We start from the raw sequence: 18,370 nt of genomic DNA, 5'->3' as shown, positions 1-18,370 counted from the left end.
TCACCCTTGCCTGATGGAACGAGCTCCCAGAGCACATCAGGACTCTGCTGGAGCTGGCATAATTCTGCAAAGCCTGCAAAACAGAGCTCTTCTGCCAGGCTTTTGGTTGGGGCCAAAATTAAGTTAACATCTACCAGTTCCCACCTACCCATCTACTTATTATTGATGCAAGAATCTCCAGCTTGACCTTTGGGACTGGGAATTGTTGTTATTGATATTTTAATCTCCTTGTATTACTGTAAATTAATTTTAATTCTAATTTACGTTTGTTTTTAACTATTGTATTTTATATACAGAGCTTCTTGTGGCGCAGGGTGGTAAGGCAGCATACATGCAGTCTGAAAGCTCTGCCCATGAGGCTGAGAGTTCAATCCCAGCAGCTGGCTCATGGTTGACTCAGCCTTCCATCCTTACGAGGTCGGTAAAATGAGTACCCATCTTGCCGGGGGGTAAACGGTAATAACTGGGGAAGGCACTGGCAAACCACCCTGTATTGAAACCACCCCGTATTTCATTTCTGCCATGAAAACGCTAGAGGACGTCACCCCAAGAGTCAGACATGACCTGGTGGTTGCACAGGGGAAACCTTTACCTTTGCCTTTATTTTACATACATCATCGTACACTGTCCTGAAACAGTTCACTGGGAGAGCGGTATAAAAATAATTGAATGAATGAATGAATGAATGAATGAATGAATGAATGAATGAATGAATGAATGAATGAATGAATGAATGAATGAAGCAAGCTGGTAAGGTATTTTCCAGATAGACTTTATATGCATGTGATGGCCTATACATTAAAATAGGCATGCATCTATCAAAATTTTTATAGCTATTTTCTGTTAATATTGCCTATGATCACAGGTTGTGCCTCTCAGTCCACACTATGCTTTGTTCATGCATACTGAAATCATTTTTGCATATTCTCACCTACCGCATGGAAAGCTAATCCCTCCATCACATTTCATAACACTGGCTAATATGGCTAATAAAACCCAGGCACATATTCATATTCCTTCTCCTTCAACATTTCACTTACATTACTAGCTTCAGTGCCAGACCGAAACTATCTGCTTTGAGAGATTTCTCCTCAGATATTTTTCTCCCTTGACAAGGGATGAGTCTGATTTGAGCAATCAATACTTTCGTCTTGACTTGAACATGTCTACGGACACAGAACGTTGGTAGCATCTACTATCACATACTCAGCAGTGACCTAGCTAAGTCTTTCTACTTGTTCTGACACAACTTCACACTCTCACCAAGAAGTATGCATACTTTGAATCCATTCTGATTTTCCTTTTTCCTTCTGTTAATTAAGACAAAAATCTGTTTTTAAATTACATATGGGATCTGTGAGAATATAAGTGGTGGAATCTCAGCCCCCATGCAATCCATCCTCCTTCCAACATTATCTCAGCTTCCTCACCTGCAGCTTCTTTTCTTTCTCTACTTCCTTCCTTCCCACCATTCTCAGAAATATCTCCCCTATCTGTATGTGTCCACACTGTGTAGAATTTAGATCTGCACTCTGGGGCCAAGTTCACGATTAAACATATAGACTTTGTTTCTTCATACAGGTTTTCCGTTGTAAAATGTATATGTATCAATAAAATCATAATAAGCTTTATTTTTCTTCCCCGCCCTTTCCACAAGGCTCAGGGGAAGTTACATCAGTCATAATTATATTAAAATTTAAAACCATAATAATGTTAAAGCAGTTCCAACTAACCCTCCCACTGCTCATGTACACTGCATACAACATAAAATAAATATTAAACATCAACTTTGTATATTTAAACAATAAATTACAGGTCTATCTAAACTCCTGTTGTACCTTCTGGCCTGCTGGTTGCAACAAAGAAACAATGTCTTTCAACAATTTTCAAATATATATCCTTGATTTAAAAGGCTATACGTGTTTAGTTCTCTTATTCTTCTATAAAAATGTAATATCATAGCTCCTCAACCTTCCAGGACATTCAATGAGGGACCTCAAAGAAACTTCAAGAATAGACTGGAAAGGGAAATTGCTGAGATGCAACTTATTTTAACACTTAAAACAATGGAATTCCCAGGATTCAACTGGGATATTGGTTTCTTATCTCACTAGGCTAACCTCATTCAGCTCTTGTATCTGCATTCCTTACAATTCCCTTTTCATTTTATTTCATTTGGGACAATGGGACTGTAATGTTATGTAATGAAATGTGTTAGAATCTCTCTCTCTCTGGTCTTAGGACAGGAGATTAAACTCAGCACAGCTTGTCACTTGTGGGGATGCTTCCATGCTTGGGTGGAGATGGATGGGGATAGCAACAAGTCTCTTTTAATTACTTCTTTTCAAAACTGGGAAAGAAGCTGACATTAATCACTAACTTTAACATTTTTATTCCCCTTATATGTTTTTGTGAACAGCAACTGAAGCCAAAGTACTGATAACACTGTTATTCTAGCAAAATATTACGTGGCATATTTGTTGGATATATTCATGATGTTGTTTACTAATTTCCTGCTAATCTGCACTCTGATTATTCCTATTTCATTGTCTGAGGAAGTGTACACAAAAGCTAACACCTAGAATAAAGTTAAGTAGGTCTAAAAGGTGCCATTGGACTCAAATTTTGTTCTGCTACTTCAGACTAACATGTATATGCACCTAAATCTCTCATAGCTCTTAACTGATAATATTTAAAGAACAAGGAAAATCAAATTGTTAAAGCATGTTCTACAGTCCAGTTGACATATTCAACTTTTGATTCAAATCTGTATTTAAAACAGTTATATAGTAATTTCCCACCCAATTTAGAGCCCCAACAGTGGAGAATAATCAAAACAATGTTTAAAATACAGATTTAATACTTACAAATATTTACAACAAATAAAAATGTATAAACAAACATACACACACATAATCAGGGAGATGGGCAAAGAGGGAACACAAATAAAACAAAAAAGTATGAATATTGCAGAAATAGTTACCTTTCTCAACCTGTAAATAAAGTCTCGCTTTAGTCGTTCTTCAGCTTGCTGCAATCCTAGCAATTCTTTTGCAGTCAGTGTAGACTCATCTATAACTGGCCCATCCATATCATCATCTTGATCATTCTCTTCTTTTCTCATCCTTCTTGATCGCCTTGGCTTCCTATGTTTCTTCATTTCTTTTCAATAGTTAGCAAAACAAAGCTGCATTCAACACCACTGCAATAACTTACAGAATTTCTTAAAAGCTCAATGAATTCCTGTCATTAAGCAAACCACTACTGAGAAACCTGGAATACTCAAACTGCAGGTGGAATCTACATTTCTAGTGCAAAAACATACTACAGCACAAAATAAAATATTAAAAAAATGGTCTCCAGACTATAAGCATGTTGGCAGCCCCATCATGTATATATTTACTCATATGTCTCATAGTATGTAATGGGACATGCTTCTTGCGACCTAACACTACTTTCCAAATGATAGTCAATGTTAAGGCCTACTGAATTCAATTGGACTTAAGTCCTTGGTAAAAGCGTGCCCAGGTTTGCAACACTAAACTGTCAACATAACTAGCAATACCTTCCTACAAACCATATTTGTAAAGCCCTAATCGCTTAGTAGGCATTAAAAAGGCAGCCTAGTTAGTTAGTTTACAAGTCAACAGTATCCAAAGTACTTATGGTCCCATTTTTAAAAACCCAGTCTTTCATTCTACTATCACTAAAAAAAACCCCTAAAAACTCTTTTACAATGAGAGAAATTCTTAAAGCAATATTTACATACTCAAAATGCATTGCATGTAAAGTCTGAGGATTTCTTTCTTTTCCCAATGGAAAAATTTGGAAGCTTTGAGGAACCACTCTGGAGGGAAAATCTTCTATGAAATATTTTCTCATTTTGAGTGAAAAAAGCTTTGTATTAAAAGAGAACAGTTCTCTCAGGACTATGACTAGACCAAGGTCAGCCATCTGGCTGCATGTAAACATGAGTTAAATTAAACCTGGCTTGCCAGATTAGAAGTCAACAACCAGTCCCAGTGTTTTCAATGTCAGAATATTTAACAATATCCAGTTATGCTGGTAGCCCTATCTATTATGACTGTAGGAGTGTACTTCTATCCAAATAATAATTTTCTCTTTGTAAAAAAAAATGTAGTAAAAGTCATTATTTTTTTGCCTCTCATATGGCAAAACATTGAAAGACAAATGTGCTATGATAGCAGAGGATGCAGCAGTTACCAATTATTTCTGACTGAGAGCCAGCTTGGTGTAGTGGTCAGGAGTGTGGACTTCTAATCTGGCAAGCCGGGTTTGATTCTGCGCTCCCCTACATGCAGCCAGCTGGGTGACCTTTGGCTCCCACGGCACTGATAAAGCTCTTTTGACCGAGCTGTGATATCAGGCCTCTCTCAGCCTCACCCACCTCACAAGCTGTCTGTTGTGGGGAGAGGAAAGGGAAGGTGAATGTAAGTTGCTTTGAGACTCCTTTGGGTAGAGAAAAGCAGCATATAAGAACTCTTCTTCTTACATAAAATGAAGACATTTATACTTTTAAATTTCATATGCACAGGAGTTTTTCCCTGTGGACTGTGTTCTTAGCTATTTGATCTTGGTAGCTGGAATTCTGTACATTATGTAAGCTTACAGCCTACTAGACTGCACCATATCTGCAAATATGAAATAAGCTTTTCAGGCAGAGCTGGAAAATTATTAGAGATGTATGTATGGGAGTGTCAGAAAAGCTATGACTTGCTTCCATCTCAAATGATACTGCTTTATCTAATGTTGGGCAAACACAGCTTTTGCCATATATACTGCAGGCAGCAGGCCTGGGGCGAGCCTTATACAAAATCAGGCCATTGGCTCAGTACTGTCCAGTATCTTACACAGAAGAAACATCTCTCCTAGCACCCACCTGCTGAGACTCTTATGGACTGAATTTTGCATGTTTGGCCTGCGAAGCATGGGCTTTACCATTGAGCAAAGGCCAATTTTGTAAGGATAATAGTTTGTACCACAGTACAACTGAATAATAAATATGGCATAAAATAATTCTTCCATAATACCCATGATATTTTGCAGAGATGTAGATAAAATAGATAAGATTCATAAAAGCAACTTTGTGCTTTGTGCAGTTAAAGCAAGGTATCTAAAAGAGTTTTACTTTAAAGATACTTATCTAAAAATATGTACATTACCAGGATTTCCTTTTTTATCTGACATGTCTTCACTTGTAACATCTCTCTGAAGCTGCCGCCGTACATTTCTGCTTCCCTGGTCCTCACAGTCATGAACAGAATTCTTCCTTGGTCTGATAACCACAGGAATCCATGCTGTAGATTTATATTCTCTCCAACTGTCTAAGTTGGTACGATGGTTGTCAGATACCCACTTTCTAATTTGGTCTTTTTGGGCATCACTTACCCTCATTCCCTGATTGTGACCAGTATTTTTAAAAGAATTTGGACTACTCAAAGCACCATGTGCTCCCTTCCTGGGACTTGTTCCATAGTGACCCAGTGGTCCCTTTCTTTTCTCAGTTCCCATGTCCATCTTGTTGCTGTGCCCATTTCCATAATCATCCATTGCTTGGTAATCATGACGTAAAGCATACTTCTGGAAGTCCTCTTCATTTACAATTCCCCGTTCCTTATTGCGCCTGGCAAAACAAGGTTTTGCAGCTTCTCCCATCATAATAGCTCTTCACTTTTACCCTGCAAGGAAATGGAAAAGAAATACATTTACCAGATAAGACCAGAAACACTGAACAGCACTGAGTTAAACATAGAATCTGAGATTCACACTGCCATGCAACAAGCTGCTTGTGTTGTCCCAAGTTAAATATTGACTCTCATCTCATCTCAAGGTAGTATAAAGTGCTGTTATGAGTAAGAAAAAATGTTCCCTTTAGACCAACTGGGATCTTGTCTAGATTTCTGCAGCTGGAGGGGGGGGGGAATGCCAATCCCCCCTCCAGAAAGAGATCTCCAGTTCTTTCTCTGCTATTCCTGGGGGGGTCTCCATCTCCATTTTAGGCTGCCATGAGAATGGAGAATGATTGAGAATTGCACCCACCTCATCTGAACCCACAAAAATCTATGTGGGATATAACCATACACATGCAACACAGAAATCTATCACTGTCCTTTTAAAAATTAGAGCATGAGATTATTGGAAACATAAGCACGTCACCCAAAGAATCACTTTAATAAGGGACATATTCTGATTGCTCATGGTAGTTATACTGATGTCACCTAGCACATATGGATAACCTAAGAACAGATGTTCCATCAAGACTACTGATTTTAAAAGCATTGTCAAGAAAATATACAACACCCAAGGAGGAAGTAAGGCAGCAGACATGCAGTCTGAAAGCTCTGCCCATAAAGGTGGGAGTTCAATCCCAGCAGCTGGCTCAAGATTGACTCAGCCTTCCATTATTCTGAGGTCAGTAAAATGAGTACCCAGGGGGGAGAGGAAGGCTCGGGGACTGGGAGGGGGAGGGAGGTGCAGGTGCCTTCCTCTCCCCCACCGCGGCCTGGTACCGGTCCATGGAACGGGGGTTGGGGAAGACTGGTCTATACAACTGTTGCTGTAATTCTGATATGCAGGTTTTCTATTGTTTACATGTCATGTTAATATGTCTACTTTACTTCAGCTCTGTTTTCAGATGTCTGGTTACTTCCCAGATTTCTTCAATCCAGATCACATTACATGGAGGGGGGGAGGGATGTCCCATCCCCTTGATTAGTAATGGAGACAAACTTGCTCACAAACAGGAGGAGTGAGGAAACAAATCCAGTTCTCCAGATTATAACTCACTGTTCTTAACCATTATACTACACTGGCTCTCAAGAATAGCAAAATAGCCATTCTTCTGTGAAATGCACTGGTTTTTAGTAATGCGGGTTTTCTGGAAAAATTGGGGTAGATATTATTTTTTCTGGAAAACTATCAGGGATCTAGGTGCAATATGATCTGATTTAGCATTTTTGTTTTGATATAATGAGTAAAAATAAAGTAGTAGCCCATAATCATTTTATGTCCCAATGAAGGAAGAAATTAATCAAGCATGGTTTAAATGTTATTTAAGTAAAACTAAAGTTGTATGTGGAAATTATTTTTATTGGAATAATTGCTGCAAAAATATAGAGACAATAAAACCTGCACTCCCCTAACATTTAATTTTAAGAGGAACCTTCCCAGCAATGAAAACTGGTGACAATTTTAACACAACCAACAAAGTGTGTGATATGCTTTGTCCATTCATCTACTTTAAACTAACATTTGGGGCACTGTATCAGGGGCATAACTGGCATTATCCCTATCAGATTGGTGTTTACAGTATCCTTTCCACCATGTGAGCAGAAACAAATACAATCTTGTCTTCACTTTTCATTCAACTTGCATATACTAAGCAGGTGAATTTGTAACTTGATTTTTAAAATTTGGATTAGTATGTTTTATCTCCCCTCACCACTGGTTTCCATTCCAAACATACATGTACTCTCTCACACAATCTTTAGATTTAATTACTTCAAATTCTTTAATTACAATTTAGAAACTGCCAGAGTTGCCTAAGACTGTATTAGCAATGGCACTCATTCATTGTTGTTAATCATATGAATCAATGAATCTTTAGAAACGTAAAAACTTTAAAACACAGAGCTCTGGACAATTCTCTCTCGCACATCTCTTCTGGTTTTAGCCGTTCATTTATAGTGAAAATAGGGCATGATGCCTGAAAAGGGCCAAACAATGGACTTCTGGTAGACACACATGACACTGAAGACAATGCCAAAACCTCTTTTTTTCTCTCCCCCATATATATTGTTTAGCAGAAAAACACACACCAACTATACATACTCCATCTACTGGCCTACACTGCACTTGCATTCTGGGTCTAGAGTAATTTAACACAAACCTAAAGAACCGTCCCTTAGAGTGAGATACTGAGGCCCAATTTAAGCGTGATACTGGGAAGGCAAAAAGATAGGTCCAGAGTCTTGTTTAAACGGCACCATTGTTCATGTTCTGCGGAAGCGCTCACAAAAAGATCACGGCAGGAGCTTCCGTGGGCCAGAATATCCCATACGCCTCTTGGGCAAATAACACGGGGAAGCGAAAGTCAAAAGCACCAGGTCAATCCCGATTATGCATCCCCTCTGCAGAAGCCATGAAGACCACCACGTACTACTTAGTTGGGCTACGAGGAAGGCTGGCATTGTCTGTGTCCTCTTTTCGTCTTTCGTGGGGCTCGTTATTACCTCGGAAGGAAGCGAAAAGGGTGCTGTGGGAGTACCGCCCAGGCCCAACAACAAGGGCTGCCGACAGTCGCCGCCAGGCCTCAGGCGCTTCTCGGAGGTAGTCGGGACCGGGCTGCCCCCTCCCCAAACGGCAGCCACACGGGCGGGGCCTCCCACCTACTCGCGGGGCGGGAGGGGCACGCACGGAGGAGGCGGAGGAACTTACTGGGTAGACAGTTCGGCGGCCTCTGGGGCCCCGGCGTCGATATCCCCCCTCCTTCCGTTGCCACGGCCGCCGCTGTCCTCACGGCCCGTCACTGGGCTCGCTCCATCGCACCCAAGCGGAAGCCCCCGCCGCGCAGAACCCTCCGAACTCGCTGCTCGCTGCTCGCTCCTCCCCCTTCCCTCCCCCCGCCCGTCGCACGGCCTGACCTCATCCGGCACGTTCTGCTGAGCTCACGCGCCAGAGCGCCATGACGCCCTCCGCCTCGCCCTGCGTCGCCATGACTCTCGAAGTCAGGCCGCTCTCGCTCCCTCGACGGTACTCGCGCGAGCAGCGCCGTCAAATAAAACGCCAGCCGCCTTCTAGGAAGCGGTGCGTGAGGGGGCTGTTGGTCTCGTTCACAGAGCTTTATCAAGCCGAAACATGAGCTAACTAGAACAGTGTCTGTGTGGAACGCCAGCCTCAGCGTTTGAGGGAATAAGAGGGTCTCAAAAGCTGAACAACTTTCCCTCACTTAGGAAATCATTCCGCATACAAATTCCTCCTCATTAAGCACAGTAGTCTACCGGGCCACGTATCTGATGAAGCTGGCATGCGCGGAAAGCCTATGCCACGGATTGCTGAACCTGAAGCTTTCAGCAACCTTAATTAAATTTTTTTCCCCGATGACCAGAAAGGAGGGTGCATTTGGGGTTCTTATTGCAGTCATATCACAAGTACCATCTAATAGTTGCTGCAAGTCACGCAATTCTAATTAGAGCAACGGTTTGCTTGGAGATGGGGCTGAGTTGCATCTCAACTGTGTCAAGATTACGGCATAAATGCTGGGGAAAGAAAGTAGAAAGCTTTTGTAACATTTTAATTGTATTTAGCAAAATTAATAACAAGTACAGTAAAAATAACTATTTGAAAAGGCACTAAGACAGGTGTGCTCCAGTATTCCAGTTTGACTAGTTCTTAGACCAGACTCAACCTTCTGATTTTTGCAAGGTTTACGCCTTCATTGTATACAGAAATATTTCATAAATATGAGCCTGTATGATACACTACTACTCCAAGCAGAAACTAGGTCAGGCTAGTATAAGCTGTACTAGGAATGGTGCTGATTCATGGATGGATTAAAAGTGCATTTACTTAGATGTGGGAGTTTCTCATTTGTTATAATTGCTTCCAAAGCATTAATCATTGTTTAAGGTTTGTCTTTCTTATATTGCCATCTATTACAGTGTACTGTGGAATAGGATACCTAGTTTACAGAAGTACAGGCTGAAGTACAGAGATGGCTATTTTGGGATATGTTCATATATGAAGCTTGAAGTTTTTGTTTTGGTTCTGAATATAAAAAGCTAGCCACATAGGTTCATATGTATTATTGTCTTTTCCCTCCACTATCTTCCTCACAATCAGATGTTAACAGAAATAGCAGATGAGATATTCAGAGATTTATGTATACTACAATAAATAGCAGAGAATCATAGAATCATAGAATCATAGAATCATAGAATCATAGAGTTGGAAGGGGCCATACAGGCCATCTAGTCCAACCCCCTGCTCAACGCAGGATTAGCCCTAAGCATCCTAAAGCATCCAAGAAAAGTGTGTATCCAACCTTTGCTTGAAGACTTCCAGTGAGGGGGCGCTCACCACCTCCTTAGGCAGCCTATTCCACTGCTGAACGACTCTGACTGAGAAAAACTTTTTCCTGATATCTAGCCTATATCGTTGTACTTGAAGTTTAAACCCATTACTGCGTGTCCTTTCCTCTGCAGCCAGCAGAAACAGCATCCTGCCCTCCTCCAAGTGACAACCTTTCAAATACTTAAAGAGGGCTATCATGTCCCCTCTCAACCTCCTTTTCTCCAGGCTGAACATTCCCAATTCCCTCAACCTATCTTCATAGGGCTTGGTCCCTTGGCCCCAGATCATCTTCGTCGCTCTCCTCTGTACCCTTTCAATTTTATCGATGTCCTTCTTGAAGTGAGGCCTCCAGAACTGCACACAGTACTCCAGGTGTGGTCTGACCAGTGCCGTATACAATGGGACTATGACATCTTGTGATTTTGATGTGATGCCTCTGTTGATACAGCCCAAAATGGCATTTGCCTTTTTTACCGCTGCATCACACTGCCTGCTCATGTTTAGTTTACAATCCACAAGTACCCCAAGGTCTCGTTCACACACAGTGCTACCTAGAAGCGTATCCCCCATCCAGTAGGCATGCTTTTCATTTTTCTGACCCAGATGCAGAACTTTACACTTATCTTTATTAAATTGCATCTTGTTCTCATTTGCCCATTTTTCCATTGTGTTCAGATCTCGTTGAACTCTGTCTCTATCTTCCGGAGTATTTGCCAGTCCTCCCAATTTGGTGTCATCTGCAAACTTGATGAGTAGTCCCTCCACCCCCTCATCTAGATCATTAATAAATATGTTAAAAAGTACCGGGCCGAGCACCGAACCCTGAGGTACCCCGCTACTCACCTCTCTCCAGTCTGATGAAACACCATTGACAACAACTCTTTGAGTGCGGTTCTCTAACCAATTCCCTATCCATTTAACGATCTGAAAATCCAGATTGCAGTCCTTCAACTTATCCATCAGAACATCATGGGGAACCTTGTCAAAAGCTTTACTAAAATCCAAGTAAATGACATCAACCAAATTTCCCCGATCCAGCAAACCTGTTACTTGGTCAAAAAAGGAAACTAGGTTGGTCTGGCAGGACCTGTTGGAGACAAATCCATGCTGACTTCCTTGGATCACCAAATTGTCCTCCAGATGTTTGCAGATCGCTCCCTTTAATATCTGCTCCATTATCTTCCCCACAACAGAGGTCAGACTCACCGGTCTGTAGTTTCCCAGGTCATCCTTCCTCCCTTTTTTGAAGATCGGAATAACGTTTGCTCTTTTCCAGTCCTCCGGGACATCTCCAGTCCTTAAAGAGGTTCCGAAGATGATGGACAAGGGCTGTGCAAGTTCTCTGGAAAGTTCTTTGAGTACTCTCGGGTGCATTTCATCTGGACCAGGGGATTTGAACTCATCCAGTGCAGGTAAATGCCTCTCGACCACCTCTCTATCCATGTTAACCTGCCACCCAGACACTATCCTTTGGCTACAGCCATCTCTAGATGTGCCTAAACACTTTGACCTGTGGGAAAAAACAGATGTAAAATAGGCACTAAGCCTTTCTGCTTTCTCTGCATCTTCCGTTTGTCCATCCGCACCCAACAGCGGGCCTATTGCCTCCTTTACTTTACGTTTGCTCCTCACGTAACTGAAAAATCTTTTCTTGTTACAATGGGCTTCCCTGGCCAATCTTAGCTCACTCTCAGCTTTGGCCTTTCTGATGATTGATCTACAGTGGCTAGTAACCTGTAGGTACTCTTCTTTAGAGCTCTGTCCTTCCCTCCATTTCCTGAACATTTTCCTTTTCTTTCTTAGTTCCTCTTGAAGTTCTCTGTTCATCCAAATAGGCTTCTTAGAGCTCCTGCAGTGTTTTCGTATTTCTGGAATAGTCATTGATTGAGCATGCAATAGCTCTTGTTTGAGTAGCGCCCACCCTTCACATGCTCCCTTCCCTTCCAGCATTCTCGTCCATGGTATGACACTCATCATGTCTCTGAGTTTATTAAAGTTTGCCCTACGAAAATCCAACATCCGCGTCTGGCTACAAGCTTCCTTGGCTCCCCATCTCAAAAGGAATTCTATGAGGACATGGTCACTTCCCCCTAGGGTCCCCACCTCCTTCACCTCTTCCACCAACTCTTGCCTGTTGGTCAGTATTAAGTCCAGTATGGCTGAACCTCTTGTGGGTTCATCTACCATTTGATAAATGAAATTGTCAGCCAGGCAGGTCAGAAACTTGCATGACTGAGGACGCTTCGCAGAGTTTGTTTCCCAGCACACATCTGGGAAATTGAAGTCACCCATGATGACAAGGTCCTGCCGTTTGGATATTTTCTCAAGCTGCTCACAAAGTGCAGCATCCACATCCTCTCGTTGGTCAGGCGGTCGGTAGCAGACACCAACCACCACACTGTTTGTTTTCCCCTCGCTTATTTTCACCCAGATGCTTTCCACTGTAGATATGCTCTCCTTCACTAGAATTTCCTGACAGGTAAGCCCTTTCCTCACATACAATGCCACTCCTCCACCTCTTCGATCTATTCTGTTTTTTCTGAACAGTTCATATCCATCCACCATTACATTCCAGTCATGAGAATCATTCCACCAAGTTTCTGTGATGCCTACTAGATCATACCTTTCCATCAGCATGAGAAGTTCCAGCTCTTCCTTTTTATTGCCCATGCTTCGGGCGTTAGTATAAAGACATCTGAATCCTTTTACCTTTGGTTCCCTATGAGCTGGCCTTGCCGGTTGGGCTGCCTCCGATAGTTTTCCTTCCATACACTCCCTATGTTGATCGTCTCCTTCCCCTAGTGGCTTTAGTTTAAAGAAGGGCTTAAAGTTTCTGGCAGTAACCCAGAACTCTTCTGCTAATTGGAAATTCACCGTTCAAATAAGAGGACTTCATGGAGACAGCAGTATGAAACTGCTGAATTATAGTTTAGCAGTAGGTTTAATAGTATTAACTAAAGCTTATATAGAGCTTACATATTTCTCACCCACCACAGATGTTAAATTAGTTTGAGAACTAGAGAGTTTAGTATCATTATCATCACTGTATTGCATAGCAATATAACACCATCAAAATAAGTTTTTTATTACCTATTGCTGTGGTTTTGAATGGTACATATCTGAAATATTTTTGAGCTCAGCATAGATATCACAGAGTATACTACTTATGATGATTTAATCAGACATTTCTCTGTTTCTCTTTCCATGTATATGTTCTGGCTATGGATCCTTTTCATGCATCTAATGCAGTTTATTCCTCAAGAACTGTGTTAAGTTTTAAGGCTGTGTTTTGCTGCACGGGGTTTGGGCTTGCTGCAACAAAATAACACAGCTATGACTGGTAGATGAAAAGCAGTACATGTATGGTTGTCATTTTCCAGGTAGGGCCTGGAGACCTACCAGGATTACAGTTGATTTCCAGAGATCAGTCCCCCTGGAGAAAATGGCTCTTTTGGAGCAAGGTCCCTCCCTTCCCCTCTCCAAACCTCACTCAGTGGCAAATCTAAATACACACTTGTTTATATGTACATTTTCAAATAAATAATCAATTTGTTACAAACTCTATTTCTTTGTAACATCCTGTCCTGCTCCATTTTAAAAACCAAGAGGATATTTGTTCTTTAGTTAAATATATGCTTGAAAAACCTAATTGTGCTACAGCCTGTTATCAGTAAGAACGCCAGTTGTAAGCAGGTTGTTGTTGTTGTTGTTGAGTCATTCACCTCTGTGTGAGTAGCTAGAGCCTGTTCAGTGAATACTTTCGACCTATTTAAACAGGCCCTTACAGTATAATCAAGCAGTACTTCACACGTACATTGTCTGATGGGTTGTCTGAGTTCCACCCCCTACTAATTATCCAGCTCTGTCATTGCTACATACAATTGGACAGCTAATAATTTGGATAAAGGATGAACAAACCAGTCAGTCAACTAATGATTCTAAGATCTTATTTTTGTAAAAGAAATATTATGGGGTGGTGCTTATATAAGTCCATGTTATCATTGTGTCCATGTTTGTGTTTTCAAACAGCCCTATATAAGTCACAGCACCTCCCCTGCACACACATAATTTAATTGCCTGATCTGATCATACATGATCCTGTGGGGGACCTAATTTAATCTAATGTGCACATTGCAAAAGCAGCTGGAAGGCAGAAGGAAAGGAAATACCATCACCAGAACTGCTGTGTAGGTAGGAGGGTAGTGATGTGAGGATATCAAAGGCTTCGTTTGACAGTGGCTGTCAAAATCTGAACTGACAGTCATATTCAGTGTGATGTTAATTGTTCCTCATGCAAAATGAATCTCACCAGCATTTTAAATCTATTTACATGCATGTACGCTAGAAATAAAGTACATCCATAATTCAGAGGTTTAAATTCTAGAGACTCGAAACAGAGGTGAACAATTATAGCAACACTAGCAATCAAGCCCGCTGCAGCTAAATGCAGCGGGCGCTAGACCACAGAGCCCCCGGCATTCGCGCTTCGCGCCTCTCGCAGCATCAGCCCGCCGGGCAGGGAACCCCCGGCAGGCGCGCTCCGCGTGGCTGCGGGGGGTTCCCTTTGCGGGCGGCCTGACGCGTCGGATCAGGCCGCCCTCGCATCAGGCCGCCCTCGAGGAAGCAACTGTGAGCCGCGCTCTGTGCGGCTCGCAGTTGCTTCCTTCAGCAGGTTAGGAATCGGCCGGGCCAATCGGCAGGCGCTTCGCGCCTACCTATTGGCCCGACCGATGGTCAGGAGGAAGGGGCCAATCCGGAATGAAGCAGTGGTATCAGGGCTCTCTCAGCTTCACCTACCTCCCCAGGATGTCTGTTGTGGGATGAGGAAAGGGAAGGCGACTGTAAGTCGCTTTGAGACTCCTTCAGGTAGAGAAAAAGCGGCATATAAGAACCAACTCTTCTTCATAATAATAAGACTATAGTATATTGGTGAAACACTAAACAACTTTTAGAATTACAGGTTGCTTTGTATAGCTACCAACTTTTTTGCTTTCCCAGAAAGTTCTGGGACTGATGTTCTACAAGTAAAAGATTTGACTGGTAAACTTTACTGGATCAAGTCTGACATCTGCAATTTTTAGAAATTAGGAATTTATTTTCACTAGATGGCAGTAAATTCAGCTTATCTGAATATAGAACTAGCTCTGATACACTGAAATAATTTTGCTTTGTAAAACTTATCTTTAATCATTACCCATAACAAAATTCCTGCTTGAGAATCACCTTGATATTCTAGTTTGTACAAACCTTGCATATATTTTGTTATATGTGCCTATCCCTATGTATTTTTATAGATTGAAAAACCTCTGTTTACCACAGATTCCCCAGCCAAAGCATTGGAGCTTAGCAAGCTGTTAGCTTCTGGACTCCTGTGATGTAGTCATTGAGTCTGAAAAAAATGCTAGTGTTAATAATTTTCCATTCCAATATATATCACTAACTGTTACACAATGTTTATGTACAGTTTCCTGTCACTATTGTTCCCATTGATGAAATACCCTATTATTTGTACAGTTGCTAACCTCTAAGATGAGCCTGGAGATCTCTTGGAATTAGAGAACAGCTCCCTTGGAGAAAATGAAGACTTTGGAATGTGAACCCCCAAATCTCCAGGAATTCCCCAACCCTTAGCTGGCAACCCTAGAGCAATTACAGGATTATAAGTGAACTCTTTTTACCTGCCACCCATGTCTTTACCCATTTTCTCCCACCCTTCTTTTTCTTGTTAAGGATGGGGCATTGGGGAAATCATTTTTTAGAATTTTAACATTTTTAAAATTTTGTACATTTTAGATTTATTTGCTTCTAAAAGTTGTAATCCAGCCTGACCTTTGGGAAAGGGTGGACTAGAAATATAATAACAAATTATTGTTACTTACATATCATCAGTATGGTGCTTATCTTAAACCGCCGCGGACTAAATAAAGCTGTAAGGGCTTGGGGGGAGGAGTGCCGATTGGGCCCTTCCTCTGGACAGACCATCAGAGGGGCCAATCGCGCCTGCCGATTGGCCTCTCCGATTCCCGCCCCGCCGGCAAGGAAGCAATTGCGAGCTGCCGGAGGCCTGACGCGTCGGGAGGCGCAAAGCGCCTCCGCCACGTCAGGCCGCCATGTCCCGCGTGCCGGCGGCCTGCTGACTCACCGGCCGCGAGAACATGATCTAGCGCCCGCTGTATTGTAAGTACAGCAGGCTTGATTACTAGTACTCGTATAATGCTGCTGTGAATCCATGGTGCAAATAGGGCTCTGCTGGCACTATGGAAATTTTTCCCGATTTCTATCCTTGTCCAGTATCAGTAATTTGAGAATAGGATTTCTCTGCAAGCTGCTGACACCCCACCAAGTCAATGGGATTCCTTAGAATTTAATATCATAAAATAGTATTTGAATGGAAAATGGGATATGTTGGCCAAAGGGACCATGATTCCTGATTGTGGTAAAGAACTCAGTCTTAACAGGGCAATCTACCTTTCCTTTTCTTACTGCAGCCAGCATATTCATAAAAAGTTGCAGTTGCTATGGAAAAATTAAGTAATAATCCACCAATTTGATTTCAGTGCATATGTGTAAACTAGATGGAAGAGTCCATTACTGTTCTGTTTTGACCGACAGTTTTACAACCCCCAAAGGTATTTTTTCCAATTACCAAGTTATCTAATCTCTCAAAAAATGTAGAATTCATCATAAGGCGTTAAAATACATTCATGTGTAGCTTTTTCCCAACAAACAGTTGGAAAAAAGTTGATTAAATGTAAACTTTTTAGTGTTCATACAGGGTTAGTGTTAATTAGTGCCACAGTAAATGGATTGAGAAACTTTACATAGAACAAGAATCTTACCTGTAATTAATTAACTTTAACTTTCTGCAGTACAGTGATATAGCAGTTATTATTAGAAGACTAAAAATGTATGTACCATCAGTTTGTACAGCATTTAGGTCTAGATTTTGGTATATTCTATTTCTGTTAGCTTTTACTTTTGCTTCTTGTACCACTATACATTTGTTCATTGTTTCTCTACCATCATGACCAACTGATTTGGTATATTTCTGTAGCACCACTACAAAATCTCTGGAGTTATATACAAACCACTAGGGGGTGCAGAAATCCCATGAACCTGTTATTTCTCATATACTGTGCGGATGGAACTGCTCAGTGTATCCTATAAAATGTGTGGGTGTAGGTGTGGGTAAAATATGGGAGGAAGAAAACTACCTGGATTATAAATCTGATACTTAAAAATCAGCAGTGTGTGTCTGGGGAGGGGGGATACTGATATATCCAGTATCCATGTCATTTGAACCATGGTTCACATGCTCACATGCTGATCCTAGCCCAGTTTCTCCTCAGCCTACATCCATGTCTATTAGAAGCAAGAACAGGTCTTTGTATTGTTGCAATTGGAGAAACAAGCTCAGGCTAAATAATCTTGTACCAGAGGATATCAGGTGATCTGCTAACTGGCCTATCAGTTCAATGAGGCTCTCTGAAATGGCACTGCTTGTTCCCTGCCATTTTCTTTTGCCCTGATTTGGGTGGAGTTGCACAGGCTAAAACCTGGTTTGTAACACAGGGCATGAGTTCAGTTTGAGAACCTACACATTATCCTGCCTCACAGAGTTGCTGTGAGGAGAAAACAGCATATTCTCCATGTACCCTATCATGTATTCTGTGGAATGGGATGGGATATAAACCTGTGCCAAGTATTCTCCAAAGCAGTTTTAACTGTTGCTATTATGAGCAGGAAGGTCAGAGGGGGGAAAACATACACAGTTGTATATTGCAAGGTATATTTACCTTTAGGAGTTCCATCTTGTTGTTGTTTCTAATTTTGTAGCTAAATGGGTGTTGAATGTCATTGCCAAGGAAATGTGTTGATTCAGAAAAATAAGTGGGGTGGGGGTTGCAGATGTAGCTCCCTGAAAGCAAATGACAGAGATTAAATACTGTACTACTACTAGCTTGCCCCTGGGCAGATTGTATGCTATGTAAAAGGCATGAAGTCTGGTTGGCTTTGGCCTGTGCGAACAAGACTGAATTGGTCCCCCTATTTCTGTGTCAGCCTGTGATTTTTCAGGCCTGGCTAATATAAAGGAATGCCCTACACAATGTATACAATTTGTTTCCAAAGCAGCATTTCCAAAACAGAAGAGACAGATACCATGTAAAGCAGAGGAGGAGAACAGCCAAGTGTTTGAAGTTGAGTCAGAAATACTTTGTATTGAAGCACTTGTGGTTTTGATAAAAGTAATGTTACATGCTCTGCTTTTAGTCAGGAG

The 18,370-nt window shown here is 41.6% G+C and overlaps 1 protein-coding gene across 3 annotated transcripts in view; it reads right to left on the bottom strand.

The window, feature by feature from the left end:
* TUT7 (terminal uridylyl transferase 7) overlaps positions 1 to 8,625 on the bottom strand; it is a 49,914-nt gene extending 41,289 nt beyond the window's left edge. The window contains exons 1-3 of one of the 3 annotated variants that reach the window (XM_077344618.1): positions 8,458 to 8,625; positions 5,184 to 5,699; positions 2,984 to 3,162 (exon numbers count right to left, since the gene is read on the bottom strand). In XM_077344618.1, the coding sequence (XP_077200733.1) occupies positions 2,984 to 3,162; positions 5,184 to 5,679 (675 nt within the window). In that variant the 5' untranslated portion in view covers positions 5,680 to 5,699; positions 8,458 to 8,625. Of the gene's footprint in view, positions 1 to 2,983; positions 3,163 to 5,183; positions 5,700 to 8,252; positions 8,407 to 8,457 lie in introns of those variants that run through there. The other 2 variants (XM_077344619.1, XM_077344621.1) reach the window with 2 other exon arrangements.
* Positions 8,626 to 18,370: the final 9,745 nt, after the last annotated feature.

The sequence above is a fragment of the Paroedura picta genome, chromosome 7 (assembly GCF_049243985.1).
Source record: "Paroedura picta isolate Pp20150507F chromosome 7, Ppicta_v3.0, whole genome shotgun sequence".
NCBI classification, from domain to species: Eukaryota; Metazoa; Chordata; class Lepidosauria; order Squamata; family Gekkonidae; genus Paroedura; species Paroedura picta.
The sequence above is the reverse complement of the archived record's forward strand: the minus strand, read 5'-3'. Positions and strand labels throughout refer to the sequence as shown.